Genomic DNA, 19,173 nt, shown 5'->3' on the forward strand with positions numbered 1-19,173 from the left:
TAATTTCACCTTCCTATTCCCCAATTGTGGCACCAGAGTCTTGCAGCCAAGGGATGGTATGTGTGCAAAATGACAAGCAATTAGAGCAGAATTGTCTTTGGGCTAAGGGTTTGCAATGCGAGTGTTACATAAACTAATTCATTTTCAAGTCTCAGATGTGACTAATCGCAGTATCTAATGAAAATCATATAGCTCTTGGACATAGCTGTGGTTATGCTGGGTGTTCAAATACTAATTAAATTGTGCTTCAAGTTAAGGAAGGAAGACATAAGATTTAGGATGCAGAAGCAACCCAAATCAAGGCAACATGGATATTTCAGAGGAAGATCTTTTGTCCAGCTGCTGACATTGTTACTGAAGTTTCCAGGATGTCAGACAAACAATGTCCAAGACACAACGCAATCTACAGACTGGACATTGTCAAACCAGATTAAAGCATTACTAAATTAGCAATAACAAAGACCAAAAGTCATCTAAAGTTCAACTTGAAGAGAAATGGCTCATCTGGTGATGTTTTTCTCATCTGGTTTTGCAGGTACAGGCTGAAGCAACAATTTAGCATTGAAGTCAGTTTAAGTGTTCTTTGTATCAGGATGAAAGTCCTGCAGCCACGTGCTGTAAAACATGAGCCTGATAAGAATTTACTTATAGGTCCAAATGCATTTAAGCTGTTTTGCCAGGTGAACTTCATGCCAGAGTGCTTTATGTGGGATCAGGTGTCTGATCATGTCTGTTGTTCTGCAACTAATGTAGAAGAAGCACAAACCTATCAGGCAAGTAATTGAAATCTGTGCCACAGACCCACTTCTGGCCCAGACTGATTTTGTACTGGTGATGTTCTGATAGCCCAAGTAGCCACTGCTAATGCCTAGGGCCAGATTTCACAGGTATTTTGCATCTGCCGCAGAGGTGGGCAGTTTGGACAAACATGCAGACAGCACGGCACTGGGGAGGCGTACTGAGATCTTCTTACCATGTTGCCTTTTTTTAATGCCATACAAGGATTACAGGGGTAAATAATTGCTTTTTGGAAGTACTGTTGAAAAGTTTTCTGATCCAACAGCTATCAGGCCAACGAAGTGTTTTATGCAGAGTGTGCATTTTCCATGAGTTATAACTTTATGACCTTAAAGATGGTCATGGTACGTTGGTCTGATATGGTTCTAGTAGCCATCCCAGATGAATACCGTAGATTTCATAGCAGAATATCCCCAGTAATTTTCCTCAAACAAAAGGGGTGAACAAGTTCTTTTCTAAATAAAATGCAGTCTATCCTAATACAAATCTTAAGACAGAACAGCTAGGATTAAGGTATCTTGGGGATTGTGTTTCCTTGTCACGCTTCTTAAAAGCTGTTTAACATGATCCACCCAATTAACCTGAATTAAGGCAAGAGATACACAGTGTACTGATATATCCAAAAGACGACATTCATTCCAATATAAAATGAATAGCATTGTATTAACGTTTATTTCTAATTACAAGAAACAGAATATCAGTCCCTTATTTGTACAAAAATACCTGAAAGATTACAATTAGGTTCACAAGCCAAAAAGCTATTTACAGTATGAAGCAAAGCATATTGAATAAAGGTTTTGTCTCTTAAGTTAATACCTTTTGCATTCCCTGAAACTTTAAACTTTATTCCATTTTACAGTCACTAAATCTTGCATTGTGACAATATAATTTACGATAAGCAAGTCTTGCCACTGGAAAGGTGCATTGATTGGTCAAACTGTCAGGTATTTAGTGCAGAAAAGATAAGACAAAACATCTAAACTGAGGCACGTGTTTCTTCAAGATTAATTAACAAATAAAAAGTTTTTTGTACTTTAACACCTATTGTAACATAACTTAACTAGTAACCTCATTACCAAAATGGTTTGGCATTTTCCTTCTCAACATATTCAAGATTGCTACATGAAGTATTTATTTAGAAAATAAAATCACAGGCAAAAAGATAAAAATTCAACAGGCTCCAAAACAACCCTGAGCATCCCCTTTACATTCATGTCATTTAAATACAAAAATAAGAGTCAAATGTCCTTCAGTCCTTGGTATTCTGAGCTGGCAGCCAGCTGAATCTGTTGGAAAACTAAGGTGGTATTGACTGTTTTCCAGCAGAAAGAAGACAAAGCAGTGATCTGCTTAAGTAAGATTGTTGCCACTTTGAAGGTGGTCACTTTCTCAAAACAGCTCACTTTAGCTGGGAAGAGTACAAAATACTAAGTCAACCATCTACATACAAAAATCATGGTTCATAGTCAAACTTTTATTCTCAATTTAAATAAGATGCAAGGTTTTTTTTTATAAATATGAAACACTGCAAATACTATCCGCCTACTGGGAAAAATGCATGGTTGTCACTAAGCTATGTAAACAGAAAAACTTAAAACTACAGCATAAATGGTCTTATTAAACTGGTAATGTAGTCAATACAAGTATCTTTTTTCTCCTAATAGGGGCCAAATAGAAGCATGCAAAGTGAAGTCAGACTTAAGTTAGCTCAATTTCAAGGTTTAAAAATACATTGTCTAGAAAGCAGGAACACTCATTTCACTATGTACAATTAAAAAAAGCAAAACAAAACAAAACAAAAAAGGCTTCTACTAAAAACAAAATCAATTCTTCATTTTTAGTATCTAGACATTAAATGGAAAAACAATACTAAATGTGTTCTGTAAACTAAAATACAGTGTTTCTATACCATTGACATAGTTTAAGCTGATATGGACGACTCAGGCAGGTTATGGTTTGTCTTAAGCTATTCTTAACACTACATGAAGACCTTAAAGTGTAGGATTGGTTTTCCTTCTTTACCCTTTCAGATGGCTAGGATTTCAAACCCAGTGGCAAATATTAAGGATTAACTAGCCTGTGTAAATAATTTACCATTTTACAAATGCTCCATTCTGCACTACACTCTGCAAGTTCCCAGGGTGGAATACTTCTCACTGTGGCTAATGGCACCAAGCACTGGGAAGTTATTTCAGTTCAAACAGTTGCTGAAGGAATGGTTGGTTGCAATTGCAGGATCAAGGTGGGACTTGTCTGACTTTAATACTGATTTATCATCAGAAAGAGTTATTGTGTAAACATGAAATAATTCATTTAAACATTAACAATAAAGTAGTTCTGATGACAAACCAGCACCAGAGCAAGATACATGCTTGTCTGCCACGGGTACTGGCGTGCAGTAGCACACATGACACAGGGATCACCAGTTACCTCGATGGATGATATTGCCAGCAGCTACTTCACAATCAAATCTGTTTCTATTCCCAGAATGTTCCTTCTCACCATGTAAACTTTCATGGCCCTACAAAAAGCAGAAGGGGTACAGTTCTTCTTATGCCCTATCCCCAGGAGAGCTTTGTGTCACTGTAGCTTTACTATATCGAAAGAGCTCTTTGAAACAGTCTGAAAATTCAAGGAGCTATAAAGCTAAAAACACTGGTTTTTAATTTTTTTTTTTATTTTGTCATACTAAGACTACCTGCAGAAGAATCTTCTCACAAAAAATGGTGGTTTCAAATACAAGTGTAGTCATTCAGTCCTACTCTATTTAGTAACAGTAAGTTTCCTCAGGAAAACAGTCAAAAGGCTGTAAAAAACAAACCACCACTCCAATAATAAAAATTTGTGCATAGAATCTAATACAGTTTCTGCATGACTGGATGCCACTAATATGCCATCAACATACTACAGCCATAATGCTACAAGTCAACAGTTTTAAGAGTACGTATATTGGTGGTATGTTCTTTTAGAATTGTATCCTCATTGCTTCTTCAAAGACATCTGCAGATCTTTGAACCTCAGGTCTCTCTCAGGAAAGTACTGAGACGCGCGCACACACACACACACACACACACACACTTCTTGATTTTCTTCTAGATCCTTTTAGGCTGAAGCATTCCATACATTTTAGGGTGCAGATTAATACCCAACTCCTGCATGAATTTTAAAAGCCACATCAGCTCCTAATATAGGCTGCATACAATATCCGAAAATAAGTAGGAGTGCAAAAAAAGTGATCAATACAAAAAGTAAACACACTAGTCTTAATTGTCAAGATTATTCCAGGGCAAGAGTTCTTTTCAAAGATTTCTCTTCACACTTGTTCCTGTTAAGTGGCCCAGCCAAGATAGTTTCCAGTTTTGTTTTAAATTTACTCATTGTTTTACAGACCCTCCCCCCATTTTTGGGATGCTGGGACACTCAGCAGCAATCACTCTTAGGTGTTAGACAAACCAGCAATCTTGGTCTGTTGGCACCTGTCGAATCCATCCCTTTCAGAGTCCCAAGGTGCATAATATTTATCTTTTTTAACCAACTTACGAATCTGCCAATTCCCCAGTGTCAGCGTTCTCTTACAATTACTCTTCTATCAAATCCAGTCTTCAGTGAGAGTCAGATTTAAGGTCATAAGGCCACTCGGATGCAGTGGTGTTTGAGTTTGCAGGGCAAGACTCCTTTGTTTAGTTGATAGAATTCAACAAGCTGGATTAGATCACTGAATTTGGTGTTCCCATCATCCAGACTGAAAAATATCTGTCCATCATCTTCACACTAGGAAAACAAAACATCAAGTTAGGCTGCTCATGAAGAGATACAAGCACGGAAAAACTTAGAGAATACCACCAGTGTGTGACATAAATAAATGATGGCCACTTGGTTGGCACTTGGTTGCCCAAGCAACCCAGTGCCTGCAGTTCTTTGTGACATGCACAGCGCTAGAAAAAACATACCTTAACACAACTTGTAACGTTTTGCTTATGAAAGTGAAAGCTTGTGGGCGGAGTAATTGAAAGTTGTACAGACAGCACTGGCATTCATTAGATAAAACAAAAGTACCCCAAAAGGATTTGGTAGCTGTTTGTAAAATTGGTAGGCTAAACAAGGGAGGAGGATTTGGAACAATAATAAAAAGGTCTACAAAATCTTAAATTTTTTCATGCTTCTTTTGATCAAGATAAAAATCAAATTGTTTTCCAAATTCTCAGTGTAACATTATTTGAAGCTCAACATTATTGGATAACCTCCAGAATAAAACTTTTTAAAGTTTCCCAAAGTTATTCTATGTTTGTTTAAGTGACATGGGAGACAACAGCTGCTGTTGTTGCTGTCAGTCACAGAGAACAAGTTCCGTGCATTACAGACTTGTATGATGTGGTGACTTACACTAAGTTTTCCAGCAATGTTAATCAATAATTTTAATCAGACATTTGACAATTCTAAAGATTATCTGCTTACATACTTGCTAATGGAAACATCCTTGTTAGTTACATCAGTAATTAATAAGAGGTCTCCTCAGAAGTTGGCAAAAACTTCATGGTTTAAAATTTCGGGTTGTGTTATCAGTATCAAAAATAATCTACTTACCGGCAAGATTTGAAAATGCTTTATTTTTTGATGATGGCATAACGTAAGTACAAATGCCTTTGGATTGCTTTGGCTGTCCCGGAGAAGAAATAATCTAGGAGAGAACATTTTTAAGAACAAATTGAATACTCCTATTTTTTGTTCTTAAATACTCAGAACTACTAAGTAATTCTGTGCCACTGCCAAACTCTTCTTTAGTTGCTTTAAGAGGTGATTCCATAACTGGCAATTTGCTTTCAGTTACTTTACCACACCTATGCAACATTAACAGATGAAGAAACAAGAGGTGCAACATACATGACAGTAATTCTTCCCCTAAGAATGTACCTATGAGGCTTTTTTTAAGGTTCCCTCTAACTCAGCTTTCCATTAATGATACATGCTCTCATGACGAAAATGTTATCATTTAATTCTAGAGAAAACCTGAAGTTCTGTAGATGGCAAAGTAATATATGGGAATCTGTTCCCACTCTACTATCTTGCATCAGTTCACAAAAATCCAGTGTCAGCAAAGTTATGTGTAGGTTAAATGGCTGCAGTTGCACAGTAACAGCTCAATACTTTTTAAAAATTATTTCCCAGTTATGTAGCTTCCACATCATCAAGATGGGGAAAACACACACTGATGTTTCCTCTAGAACACTCATGGTATTTTTCCCTCAGCATTACGGAAAAAAATGTACTTTAGGCGTACAGCTACCAACATCATACACTATGTAGCTGTCACTTTTAAGTTAACCCACAAAACTGAAGTCCTACCCCAAATGGACTTTATTTAACATCCATACTGGGAAGAGGAGGAAAAGAGCTAGATAAGAAACCCCGTGTTTCCTCCCCTTAACATTTATGAACTAAGGAAGCAGATCCTCTCCACGCCACAGGAAACAAGAATGTACTTTTGGCACAAGGCTTATAACACTAATCAGTGGGTTTGTGAGATGGCTGAGCTCAGGACTGGGGTAGGCCTCTTAATTGCTGACCACTAAGCCAGGAACACACTTTCCCAAGGCGCAGTTGCAAGAACTGCTTGTAGTCTTAAGAACCCAAAGAATTTACTCCAGCTCCTCAGAACTGATTGAGAAATGTCAGTACCACAAAAATGCACCATCATAACCAGGGTCAGTTCAGTAGTCGGGGACAGGCATGTCTTGCCACCCTCAGAAGCCATGCATGGTACTTGAACATTCCTTTATAATCCTGGGAAGACCAGATGTGTGGAAAAGGGACAAAAGCATTTATAAATTAGGATCCATGTGAGGGAGAAAGACCTTACCTGCCCTGTGGTTACTGCAGTTCATGCAGATATCTCAATTATTTTTTATCTAGCTGTTTCAGATAATGCATGGTATCGTAAGCTGGTGGCACAAAGCAAAGCTTTGCACAACTGATGCTGCAACTGTTTACTCAACCTCTGGCAAGCAACCAGCTACCACACAAACAGTGACTACAAAGATAGATGCACCCTCAACAGGAGCTTCAAGACATATCAAAGATAGCAGCATCAGTTGCTTGTATACATTGTTGAGCCTCTTCCACGAACCATCAGGAAACTTAACTTTCTGCCTCCTTTTGTTCAAGAACACACAGAGCAGGAAAACGTAGGCAGGAGTTTTCCACCCTGAAAATCAGGATCCTTAGATCTCAGAGCACATAGGTAACATGGTTCTTTTGTCACTGCTGATGGACCTTATTATGGCCAAACTAACCAATTTTCACCTTCCACAGTAAGTAAGCTGATCAGGCACAAATTTAACACAGCCTCAAACACATGAACACATTTATGAAGACCTCAAGAAGGATGGACCACTGGATTCCTAAGGCAGCGAGTCAAAATGAGCCCAAGATTATAATGATATGTGGTATGAGAAAACCAGAAACCCAAAAAGTCAGCAGTGCTCCTTTGCTTTCTTAGCTTTTCTTCTCTGTTGGACCTGCTAAGCTAAACCCAATTGCCTTAGCCTAGACAAGACTGCCCCAAAAATAAGCAAACACTGCTCGATGAATATATACATGCAATTTTTACTTCCCTAATGTATTTTAGTCTTCAGAAAGATTAGTGTTGCTTCGAATCAGAAAACGATGAAGAAAGGTTTGAATTTCACTGTCTCCTGTGAAGCCAACATGGATGTTTCTACCTTAACCCTGAGAGCAGTGAGGATAGTGAACCAAAGGCAACCATGCCTTTCCCATCCTGCAAATAAACATTGCTGAATGCAACTTCCCTTCAGTAACTATAACTGCATATAAATAAGGAAAACAGATGCTTAGGAGATACTTAAATCTCAACTACAGACATTTTAGAGAGTGCTGGAACAGGTACTTCAATTTCTTTGCTCTAGAACAGAAATAAATAGTGAGCCAGCACCATTAGCTGCTCTGATTCATGCAAAAGAGCATGGATGGCTGATTATAAATTTGTAGGCAAATGGTTAGGTACAGCTTTGCTTGAAAAATATGCCCTCAGTGCAGATTACAAGAATTAACTATTTTCAAGTTCTAACACTGACGAAAACTTGATTGCTTCTGTTGGAAAAAAAGAAGGACATTTAAGTGTATTCCTAAGATTTTACTTTTCAAATTAAAAGTTAGGACCCACTCCTACAAACACACACTCTGACTTTTTGGAATCCAGGCATAGGTTATAACGGGGCTACTCGGCAATCAGGTTACTCAGAAGTGCTCAGAAACCTGTAAACCATTACAGCAGAAGCTGTGCTCTCATCTGTAAAGATTAGACTCTCAGATCATAAATACTGAGCAACAAGAATACCTACCCATCTACAAGCCCTTGTTGCTTAATAATCCTGTGAGATTCTTCTCTAGAGATTCTGCCATGAAACCAGTGCTGTGTCCTATGAATAACTGGAGAAGAGAGGAAAAAGAAGGAGAGGACGGTTAAAAACAGTTACACATGCAACCATTTATTCCACATACTAATTATTTAAACATTTTAAAAGTGGGTATAGTTCTCTTACAGAATATAAAGTATCTTCCATCAACCTACATAATAAAAGAATAAATATAAAAAAATGCATCTACTTAATATACCAAGTAGAGAGGCATTATCTCCATGTATTTTCTGATTTGCAGATATACAATCAGGTAAACAAGAGAAGTCTCTTAGAATATTGCCTTCTCATAGCTTCTTGAAAATGTTGGGACTAAAAATTCTTAGAACACAACGTGTGAGTGAACAAGTTAGAAATAAGTCTCTCTAACTCTCAAAGAAAGAAAAGCACTTCAGATGGTGCTTTCAAGAGTCGAGTTACCCCCAAATACTTTTATCTTTATTGTTTTGTTTTTCAAATGGTATTTTAAAATTCTTTTAACAGAATAGCAAAAGAGAATAGCTGTATTTCTTCCAAGAAGTCTAGGATATTAATATGAAATTTCCTGTTGTTTTATTAAACTTACAATTTCAAAGAAATGTTCAGGACCTGCATATTTTACATTTTTCAGTTATTATGGAATGAATTCTGTTTTGAAAACTCTCATTTCTACTCTTTAAAGATTAAAAGATCACTCATAGACTTTTCTTGTCCAAAACAGCCAATTAACTGCTGGATTCTTTTAAATGGAAACATTTATGGAGTGTCTGTTTTTACAAAATCTGGGTTTCAAAAGACTAGTCCTAAAGAGAAGCTTGAGTGGGCCATCAAAGGAAAACAAGCTCCTTCTACGGTGTTCATATGGGTAAGGATGTTAAATGACACAGAAGCTACTGATTAAGATCGTACGTGACGTCAAGGCATTCCTTCTACATGGTTGCACTCTATATGAAATGTACCTTTTCTTTACCCACAGAGGCCTCTGATACTATGGTTACAAACCATCAGAATTTACCTGTACTCAGTGTGGAAGGATGGAGTGGACTTTGGCTACCCAAGATGTTCATTCTTGTGCTACGTTTCTATAGAGAAAATGAATTACCGTTAAATCCACACTAACGCCTCAGGAGAAGAGAATTAGTGCACATGCAATACAAATTTAATTTACAGGAAACTGGGGGCTGGGCAGATTTAATGCAAGGATGAGAAAAAGAAATGCAACTTTGAAGGGGGCTAATCTACAAGCAGCAGCTCATTTCAGTTGGCTTAAAACACAAGCCAGATGTTAATGATGAAAGCTCAGTATCTTAAAAGAAAAAAAAAAAAAGGAAAAAAAAAGACAGAAAAAAAGAAAAGTCTGATATGTTTCTGCTCAGGCAAAACACCAGGCACTCAGTAAATCAAGCAGTATTTCCCTCCCGTACATAAAGCACCAGCTAATGCTTCAGTAATGACTCCTTTTCCCTAAAAGACGAGCATGTGGGAAAACTTGTACTGCAGCTGTCTGTCCACAAGACACTATAAACAAGTTACATCAGTTTTCATTGCAAGAGGTCCTGCCTCTTGTATATTCTGCAATTAAACTTACTGGGAGCAAGCCATTAGTCAGAGCCCCAGCCTCTTCCATGTGGGGAAGCATTTAATTTGACATATTCCTCCTCAGAGACTGGTTTTGCAAACTGGCAGTAAAGTTCTGGTGGGTCTGCTTTCCCCCTCAACTTTCCTCTGGACACTAGGGGGACAGAGAAGCAGTGGTAGAAGGTTGTTGTGAATGTGACAGTTTTGCTAAAGATGGATATTGACTTTCAGATCTGCATGCTTGCAGTGTGATTGCTTCAGGTTGGAGCTAAGCTATACTGTGACCAGCACTGCACTAACATCATAGCACACTCTGTGTTTTGGCTCTCAACAGACACTTACTGATCGCAAAAATAGAAAAGAAGAGAAGATAGCTACCCTCCAAGCATGTCCTTCTTCCAAGGCAGCACTCTGTGCTTCAGCAGGATTTTCAATAACTCTTCCTATTTGCCCCGAAAAATCCATTGCTACTAGTGAGTTTTCAGATACACTTCTCTGAAAAGGAATTTTCACTTGTTTCAAAAAACAGGGAAAGAAAAAACCAGCTTGAGAGTTTCATTTCAAACTGTTTTGGTTTCAGAAGACTGTCCAAAGTCCTCCTTCAAAAGCACAGAAAATACATCTTATTTTTTTCCCCTTTCAAAAGATTCAGAGACAAAAATAGATGGTTTTTCTTTTTCAACCGTAGGGGAGGGAGACGATTCAAAAGCTCAGAATAAAATCTGTTTGCTCAAGTTGCCCACTTGCCCTATTACAATATTCCAGTAATTCTCAGGACCAGTTGGGATCCAAATATAGGATCTTCCCTTTTAGGTAGGTAACAGTCAGCTCTTGGCCCAACATATTTTAGGAAATTTACGTGTTAGTTTTGCCAGACCTAAGCTGGCTTCTGCAGAGACAGCCAGATGTCTCTGTACCGTACATCTCAAAGAGCATGACGTAGCCAAGATTTTTCAATCATGTGGATCATGTAAGCCTAAGATAATGGAGAGCCAACCATGGGAACTGTACTCATGCAAAACATGAACTTTACATTGATTTGCTACACAATGCTGAATTTACATTTCTTAGCGTAAAATTTTCCACTTTTAAAATGCAAAAGCAAATATATCTTTTCCAACATTCCAACATATCAGTGAGTAAAGTTCATTACTTACTACTGGAGTGGAAAAGTGTGGAAGCATGGCTTTTCGCTGCTGAGGAATTCTATAATTCTGGTACAATAGCATTCCATACTGCCAACAGAAACACAAGGACATCATTATTCAAATATATGCCCTAGGGAAAAAAACTATAGTGATTTCATAATACCACTTATACTGGAGCAAGGTGCCACCAGTTTATTATTTTCCTGATCAGAAGCTGTCCCAAAGCCATTTGCATTGAGTAATAGTGATTGGCAGGTGGCAATCAAAGAGTAAATATGCACAAGTTTTATTTAAAAAAATACATGCTTGAGTGATATACACAGGTAATTTCTGCCACTCTCAGCTACCACTATGTTTGCCTTGTAGAACACAAGCTTTCAGTTGAAGTCAGAACAGACACATTAATTCCCTTCTTTTTACCTCCTAGAACTTAAAAAATATCTGTGCAAGACATCCAAACCCGGTTTCCATAAAGATAAAAAATAAGAACCTTTCTAATTCACTAGCTCTTTCAATAAATTTCACCAGGAAATATCACTTGGTACTTTTCTCATCCTTAAAAAAATAAGGTGATTGAATTCCAGTCATGCTCTTGGTTGAACATGATAAATTTTAGCAACACTAGTAGCTAGGATGGTAGGAAAAACACCTACTCAGTGCCTTCCCTAGAGGCACAGTGCTGAAGTATAGCAACATTGATTACTGAATGTTCTAACTGAAATGGTTTATACAGGGTAATACAGGACTATGGAAAGCTAAATGAGATGGTGAATAAAAAGGAGGGTTATGAACACAGCCTTGGGGCACAGCCTTAATTTTCACTGACTGTACACCTTTAATCATCTTTTGGTGTGTCTTAAAAACAAACTTTTTTTTTTTCTGTATGTAGGACATAGTAAGGTACAGAAGAACACAGCAGTTTTCAAGGCAGAACATTCAGAAAAAGACTTAGAACCAAACCAGAATTTATGTACATTTTCCTATGAAGATCAGGACGTTCTCTGGTTCAAGGGGCACAAAATAGTCAGCTTTCTCCTCAGTTCTCTCCATCCTGATTTTGTTTCAAAAAGCAGTGAAGCCTCCTATCACATTATCAAGAAATTTCATTGTTTGCTCTTAGATATGAGTAACTTTCACCCAGACATAGGGTTACTTATCTTTGTTACTTCTAATAGAACTTCCAGAAAAAATGAAAAAAACCACAAAAATTGCGAAAGGCATTCTGGTCTGGCTAAGAGAACCACTTACCATTATGAAAACATTAGCTTTATGATAACTTGAAAATACCTTGTTAAGCAGGTTTTTAAATTCATTCACGTATCTCAAATTTGGGTCCAAAACTAAAATTATACTTCATTCATATGTGGAAGGAATAGACCTCTGTCCTGTGCTTAAATTCTTAGGTGGGACAGGTCTGCTTGGCATTTTTCTCTTATCCATACTGTTTTGGAGCAGATGATAATTAAGAACACACAGGTAATTTCTCATTAACAAAATAACAAATGCCACTTAACTATAGGTGTAGCTTTGCAAAACTAGAAGAGATTAAATACCTTGAGGAGTCGAAACGCAGTCATCCAGCATGTCCTGCTTTGCTCATCTTCAGCACACAACAACCGCAGTTCCTTAGTTTCATTTCTCACTCTGTTTGGCTTTAAAGTAGTAGAGGGAAGTCAGATATATTCATTAGAAAACCAACAACACTGTAAGCTTACTGCAGGGTAAAAGGAAGGTGCAGTACAAGTCTAAAGAATTAGCCAGAAAAAGCTCCCACCACACTGAATTTAAAGCTCAGGAGAGGCTGAGCATGCTTTGAAAGAAACCACTTTCTCAGCTGGGTCCAACAAGATAAAATGTTGGTGCCTCCTGACTTTCAGAAGCTGGGCTCATTGATCCTTGTAGGTCCCCTCCAACTCAGGATATTCTATGATTCGATGATTTGAAATAATGTGCAGTTCTAGCAGTTTATAGGAACAAGGTACTCAAGCCATGCTGAGAACTCAAAACCAGACCTGGGCACTTAGTTTTGCTGGTTGTGGTAGTTGAAGGGGGTTTTTTGGTGGTTTGGGTTTTGTTATCTTTTTTTTTTTTCAAATCTGTGAGAAGTTTTATAAACTCCCATTTGAGATGAAGGATGAAAGTTTCCATAACAGAAGGTAACTGAAAGTTTGCTTCCATCAGTTCAGGTTCTGTCCTGCAGCCAGTCTCTTTGATGCAAACCCTTGTTTTCTAGCTCTGCAATGGCTGCTAGGAAGGAAACTGCTTCACTACTGTCATAAAACCAGCTCCCAGCTTTATTTTCTTCTCAGAAAATTACACTTTTCAAAGCATTGAAATACTTTCCAAATGAATCTTTCAGCACAACAGTTTTAAAAATCTTCAAAGGCAACTGGTTATTCTTATATTCATTTTTCCAAGACAGTCTTCCTCTTTAAATAAAGGCGAACCTCTGGCCCACAATAATGGTAAAATTGCACCCCATCAGAGCTTGCTGCGATATAGTTTTGGTGCTTGCTGTCCACAGAAACTTTTCTATTCAATTAGAGAACTTGGAAAAGCTTTCATCTGTGAGGTGAACCAAGGCCACCTCACAAGCACACCATGCTTCAGCACTGAGCTGCTCTTGAACAAAAATTTCCCAAACCAAAGGAGCACCAGATAAAGTGTTAAAAGTGTCACATAAAATGATGACAAGATTCACAGGACATGCCTGCCAAATGAAAGATGTTAAAGATCAAGTCCTCATGACAGAAAAGGCTTGCAGAGTTTTACATACAAATCCCATTTAGCTGGGGGTTGGGGTGACTCTGAGCTACCAACACCGTCTGGAACTTTGAAAGAATTCAGTGAGAAGGTTTACCTTTATACAAAATCCATACTCTGCAGGGGCATTGTACAACTTCTTGCCTGCTATCAATGAGAAGATATTGCTGTCTTCTAGGTCAGCCAACAATTGCAAATGTCTTGGCTCCTGGGGAAATAACATGATTTAGCACAGGTAAGTGAAAGATTTTGGAAGATGTTGTGCAAGCTCTGCAGTCTCTCAAGCCCAGCTTCCAACAGAGGGCAGTGCACGAGCGCTGCTCCTCTCCCAGGCAGCCCTCGAGTGGACATGGCACACACCCCCTAAATATCAGCCTACCAGCTGAAGGTGCTTGGTACAAGAAGCTCACAAAATACTTGTGCAAACACATCACATTAAAAATGGCCTGGCCTATTACATTGCTTCAGAGAAATCTGAAGGTTAGCACAACTTTAGTGGCCCCAATGATGTTGCCTAGCTGGTTCGTTTTTATTTTATATTGAAACTCTATGGCTGTGTTCATGCATTGAGAGCCCAGGGCTTGACTGTCATTTGATCGTGCCTTACTTATCCTTTTCTATGGAATAAAAAAAGGGAACACTGTGTGGAAATTTTTAAAAAACAGCAAAAAATACCCACTGTAAAAGCAGAAAATGCTTTCACATGCTACTACTGTGCAACTTCTTTTTTAATCTTACCTTTGAAGTTCCTTTTGTAGAACAATAAAGTCCTGATCTCCTCAAACACATAAACAGTTTCTTCCATGATTTCCTACCCAGCTCTTTCACATGCAAGAAACCTTGAATTTCAGGGCAGCTACTGGAGTTTAAAAAGTTCTGTTGGAGAGGAAAATGTAGATGAACATTGTGTCCTATGGATGAATTATAAAATTGTCACTGTATTTGCAGAACAGAGAAGAAAATGGCAAATCACTATGCTGACTTGAGGCGCAGTTTCACACTAGGCTTTAACTGACCTAGATGTTTAATCTGATTTACAACCGAAATAGATATTCCTGCTCCTCCCATTGCATCTACCTGGCCATCTCCTCCTGCAAGTGACACCTTCCTATTCTCTGCATCAAGATTTAAATCTCAAAAAAGATATCGCTTCTCTGTATCCCCATTCATCTTGCACTTGGCCTGAAGGGAGAGAAAGTAAGCTTATTAATTCTTAAAATAATACTGTGTCACAGTAATTCTGGCAAATTGTCTAACTGGAAACATTGGCCAAAATCCCCATCTTTATCCTAAAGTTTTTGAAAGGGAAGAGCCTATTTCAGGATTTCAAGTTTTCCCAGGACAGGAGGTATAAAAGACCACAGAGTATTTAACTGAAAATGACATGTAGAGCAGTCAAGTAAGTGCCAGCAGTTATACCAGACTTCAAGATTCAGAAGCATTTATGTTCTTGACGTAAGTAGAAGGACTACATACAGAATAATTGGTGATGTATCACAGGAAGGAAGCATTAATTATGTAGGAGAACTGATGGATTGCTCCCTTATTACAACAGCCCGGATTTTTAAATGACAGAGGGCTTGATCAGTAAGTTAAATGCCAAATTAATAAATTCGACAAGTATGAAGAAAACTGCAGGAATCTTGTTGGTCCAGATGTCTCTGCAATTCTTCAAAGTTGTGTTTTGGTCTTATTTGGCGGACAATGCCCACAGGAAACAAAACCAAAACCAGTGCCCTGTGTCAAAATTCTTACTTGCATTAAACCCTATTTTTTTCCAGTCCTCCTCCTCATCTCATCTAACACAATGGGAAAGAACCATCAATTTTCTTTCTATTTGTACTATGAATTCACTTCTCAGCTGTGAAAGGGAAAGACCAAAAGGAGAATAGATTCTTTTTGTCTAGTCAGCTAAAACAAAGGTAAACTAAGATGGCAAGCTTTTCTGCATGTCTGAGCCAGGTTGAGACTAGGAAAACAGATCCTAGTGGTTTTAATGCTATTGTCATGACTAAAAATACTAGCTCTTATTGCAGTATATGATATCATGAGATGGTATTTAATATTCTTCCCTCTTATGTGTGTCATTAAAACCAGCAGAATTGCTCAGTGTTTCAGGTGGCCTCACACGCAACATGGTTAATGACTACAAGGCTGCAGGAGGTTTACCTTCAATAAATTACAACTGCCACTGAAATTCTGAAAAATGGTTGTGTGTTTTTTAAAAGAAAAGAAGTACTTAAAAGATATACTTTAACGAAGATAATTTTTTGTGGTTAAACAATGAACTAGAGAGAATATACTCACCCTCTTTCCCCCACCCTCTTGTGTTAACCCCCAAGACTTATGCTTCTCCAGGACTGTACCTTTCTGAGCCCTCCCAGAAGCAAACTCTCATACCTCATGAGGTTGTAAGGTTTTCCTTTTGCTACCACTTGAGTTACCCTCAAAACTTTTCCATCTTCAAGAACATCTTGCTCTTTTGGGGAGTCCTGCTGCTTGTATTAACAAGCAAATTCAATTCTCCACTTAAACTACTGGGAAAATGGGTCCAAGGTATGAAGACCTCTTTCCCTACCAGTCTGTTGCAATGCCAGTCCATGCCAGTTTTGGTTCCTGATTACAACCTCATTGCACATGACTTTCATTTATAATTCCAGAAATTGGCCTGATTTTTTTGTTTGCTTGTTTCCCAGATGAAAGTGGATGCTAATGTTTTAAATTTTGTCAGTGAATGTGGAACTAAAATTTAGTGGACTTTGATATAGTTAAGGGACAAAATGAGTGCACTGGTTTAAAAGTTAGTAGAAACTTGTCATCTTTAAACAGAAAGTCAGTGCATACTTGCAAACATGCAAAATGACAGAAATCAAGCCAAAATCAGCTATTTGTACATATATATTCTTCATCTATTTGTGCTTCTGCTTTATAATTTGCCTGTTATTCATGGCACTGTCTTCCAGGCATCATGGTCTTATGTTCTTAGTACAGTACTCTTTTAATAACTGTGTTTTAATTTGGCTCCAGAGTTGAATGTCCACAGTTTAAGAAAACAAGTGAAAATTATTTACACTATGGGGCTTAGATTAGAGTGCTAAAATTGAGAGATTTAAGTGACACTGTTACTGATCAGAGAAGTAGCCCACCCTTCAGCATCATCCTTGAAGGCCAACCAACTGTGCCACCACCACGGTTCCTTTATGAGCAAGCAAGAAACTGTACAGTGACAGCAGAACTTCAGCATAAATGCAGCACACGTGCCACCACCACGTAGATTGCACAACTCTACCACCACATATGCATAAGGAACACACCCCTGCAATTTAACTGGGGGAGCTTTAAATGGGATTACTTTGCAAATACTGTGTACAAATTTCTACTTGCACTTACTTCTTAGGGCATTATTTTTCTACACAAAAGAGCTTCTAGTTGGCTGAATCATGGGGAAGTTGGTCCTTATTGTTAATTCTTGCCAGGCACAAACATAGGACACAAAAAGCAAAAGCAAAACCTCTCATCATCTCAAACTCATCTTCTAATATCCACTTGCATTTTTACACTTTCTCCTGTGCTGTGATGTGGAGTATAGAAGAGTACTTCTGTTCTGCCTTTTATAAAAGGTATATTTGTTTTTCTAGAAATGTATCTGCCAAGACTGTTTGGGAGTAACATTAGGTGGCTAAACCAGATACCCACAGAGTAAGTTGAGTATTAATGGAACAAATATGTATGACCATAGCTATGAATACTTTGTGTTTACAATTTACACCTCAATGCCACTGGGCAAGATCTTTGTTAGATATTTTCAACATTAGCCCCATATGCTAACTCACTACACTGGTCTTTCTCTGACCGACTATTTTCCAGACCTTCGAATTCCCTCCCTCCCTTCCTCCCTTCCTCCCTTCCTCCCTCTCAACCCCTCCCCTCCACTTCCAAAACTTTCTTTGTCCATACAGATAATTTACAGTACCTGCAAAAGTTGTGACTGTGGGATACTGCCATTCGTTTGCTGGCACCAGGCAACCATTTGTTCTGGAAAGAAATTCTAGACACAAAAAGAAGACAATTGGAAGTCACATTATATTTGAACACTCTTACAGAGAACTAGTGACATTTTCTTCAGTCATTATTTTTTTGGAACTATCACTATTAAATCAAATTGGAAATCCCCTGACACAGAAAGTAATACTAGGGCTTTTCAAGTGCAGTTCTTCCCTTCCTTCTGCTCACCAGATGCCCATGCAGACAGATTGTGGGTTTTTAAAATATCTGACATGCAGCATTTCGTAAGTGCATTTTCCCATCACTTCCTCTTCTACTGAGGGCTTTTGGGGATTTCTAACAGCCTCTACTTTCTTGGGAAGGAAAGGATGAATAGTCCTGCAAGTTGAGTATGCAGCGACTCCTTGCTTATTGCATCAATGACTTGACTTCAGATTTATTCCTCCAGTTCCCCTTTCATCTGCTGTTTCAAAATTCCTGTATAATTTGGTACACTGAATTTACTATACACAGCAATGACATGAAATCATTCTTGAGGTTTTTAAACATTATTTGAAGCATGGAGACATACAGAAATGCCTGAAATAAAACAATGACTGATTATAACAAGATGAATCACAACAAAAACATTTCCAGTTTAGAACATTTGTCACTCTTCAAGCAATATAAATTTCAGTCTTTAGGGCATAAAGAGAAGGGCTGAAGAGGAATCACCCTTCTGCCAGGTAAGTTGCACAATGAGTTATGAAAACTAACATTTACCAGCCTCTCTTGAGTAGAAATAGTGCCATATGGCAACAGCTAATGCAACGGATAGGGAGCCTTCGCATTCTTACACCACAAGAATGATTTATTCTGTGATTGCAGGAGCCTGGGACCGAATGCCAAGCATTCTGGGTTTTACTCCCATGCTCTGTTATTAATTAAAATATACCACATGAAACCAATGTGCTAGCTCCTCTGATACCCAAACTTCTGTACAACGCTCAGATGTTCATAGGTTATCAGATGGTGAGATCAACAGAAGTGAAAAACTAGGAACACTCCATGTACAGAAATGTTTCACAGAGTAAGTCAAGGCACAGACTGAAACAAGCACCAGCAGATGACAAATGTACATGTGAGCACACGTGCAAGGATGCAGCAACTGTGCACTTGCATCTATGAGGAAAGGAATGAATTTGTCACCTGCAGTTACTTCAGCAGTGAGTTCAAATGTGACCTCGTGCATCTTTTTTTCTTCTCGCACCACGAATGCCTGACTGACCCAAAATCTGTTCTTACCTAACCACCTCTGGATTACCCTTCCTCAGCTATCTCAGTGGGTTACACCAGCTGACATTGCTTCATGCCAACAGTCTGCTCCAACATAATTGTTTAGATAAAATGTGAAAAATCATCCCCAGATAAGCAGTTACACTGTAACCAGTTTAAAATTACAATGTTTGAAGATCTTACAAATCCAGGAA

At 38.2% G+C, this 19,173-nt stretch overlaps 1 protein-coding gene across 4 annotated transcripts in view; it reads right to left on the bottom strand.

Moving 5' to 3' along the window:
• Nucleotides 1-1,442: 1,442 nt before the first annotated feature.
• The window catches only part of GRB10 (growth factor receptor bound protein 10), a 145,738-nt gene continuing 128,007 nt past the window's right edge, over nucleotides 1,443-19,173 (bottom strand). For 2 of the 4 annotated variants that reach the window (XM_039548444.1, XM_019282571.1), the window contains exons 8-17: nucleotides 17,673-17,747; nucleotides 14,438-14,575; nucleotides 13,797-13,907; nucleotides 12,490-12,588; nucleotides 10,946-11,023; nucleotides 10,167-10,283; nucleotides 9,226-9,292; nucleotides 8,157-8,244; nucleotides 5,383-5,476; nucleotides 4,300-4,569 (exon numbers count right to left, since the gene is read on the bottom strand). In XM_039548444.1, the coding sequence (XP_039404378.1) occupies nucleotides 4,423-4,569; nucleotides 5,383-5,476; nucleotides 8,157-8,244; nucleotides 9,226-9,292; nucleotides 10,167-10,283; nucleotides 10,946-11,023; nucleotides 12,490-12,588; nucleotides 13,797-13,907; nucleotides 14,438-14,575; nucleotides 17,673-17,747 (1,014 nt within the window). In that variant the 3' untranslated portion in view covers nucleotides 4,300-4,422. Of the gene's footprint in view, nucleotides 4,570-5,382; nucleotides 5,477-8,156; nucleotides 8,245-9,225; nucleotides 9,293-10,166; nucleotides 10,284-10,945; nucleotides 11,024-12,489; nucleotides 12,589-13,796; nucleotides 13,908-14,437; nucleotides 14,576-17,672; nucleotides 17,748-19,173 lie in introns of all 4 variants that reach the window. The other 2 variants (XM_039548443.1, XM_039548445.1) reach the window with 2 other exon arrangements.

Source organism: Corvus cornix, chromosome 2 (genome assembly GCF_000738735.6).
Source record: "Corvus cornix cornix isolate S_Up_H32 chromosome 2, ASM73873v5, whole genome shotgun sequence".
Classification (NCBI taxonomy): domain Eukaryota; kingdom Metazoa; phylum Chordata; class Aves; order Passeriformes; family Corvidae; genus Corvus; species Corvus cornix.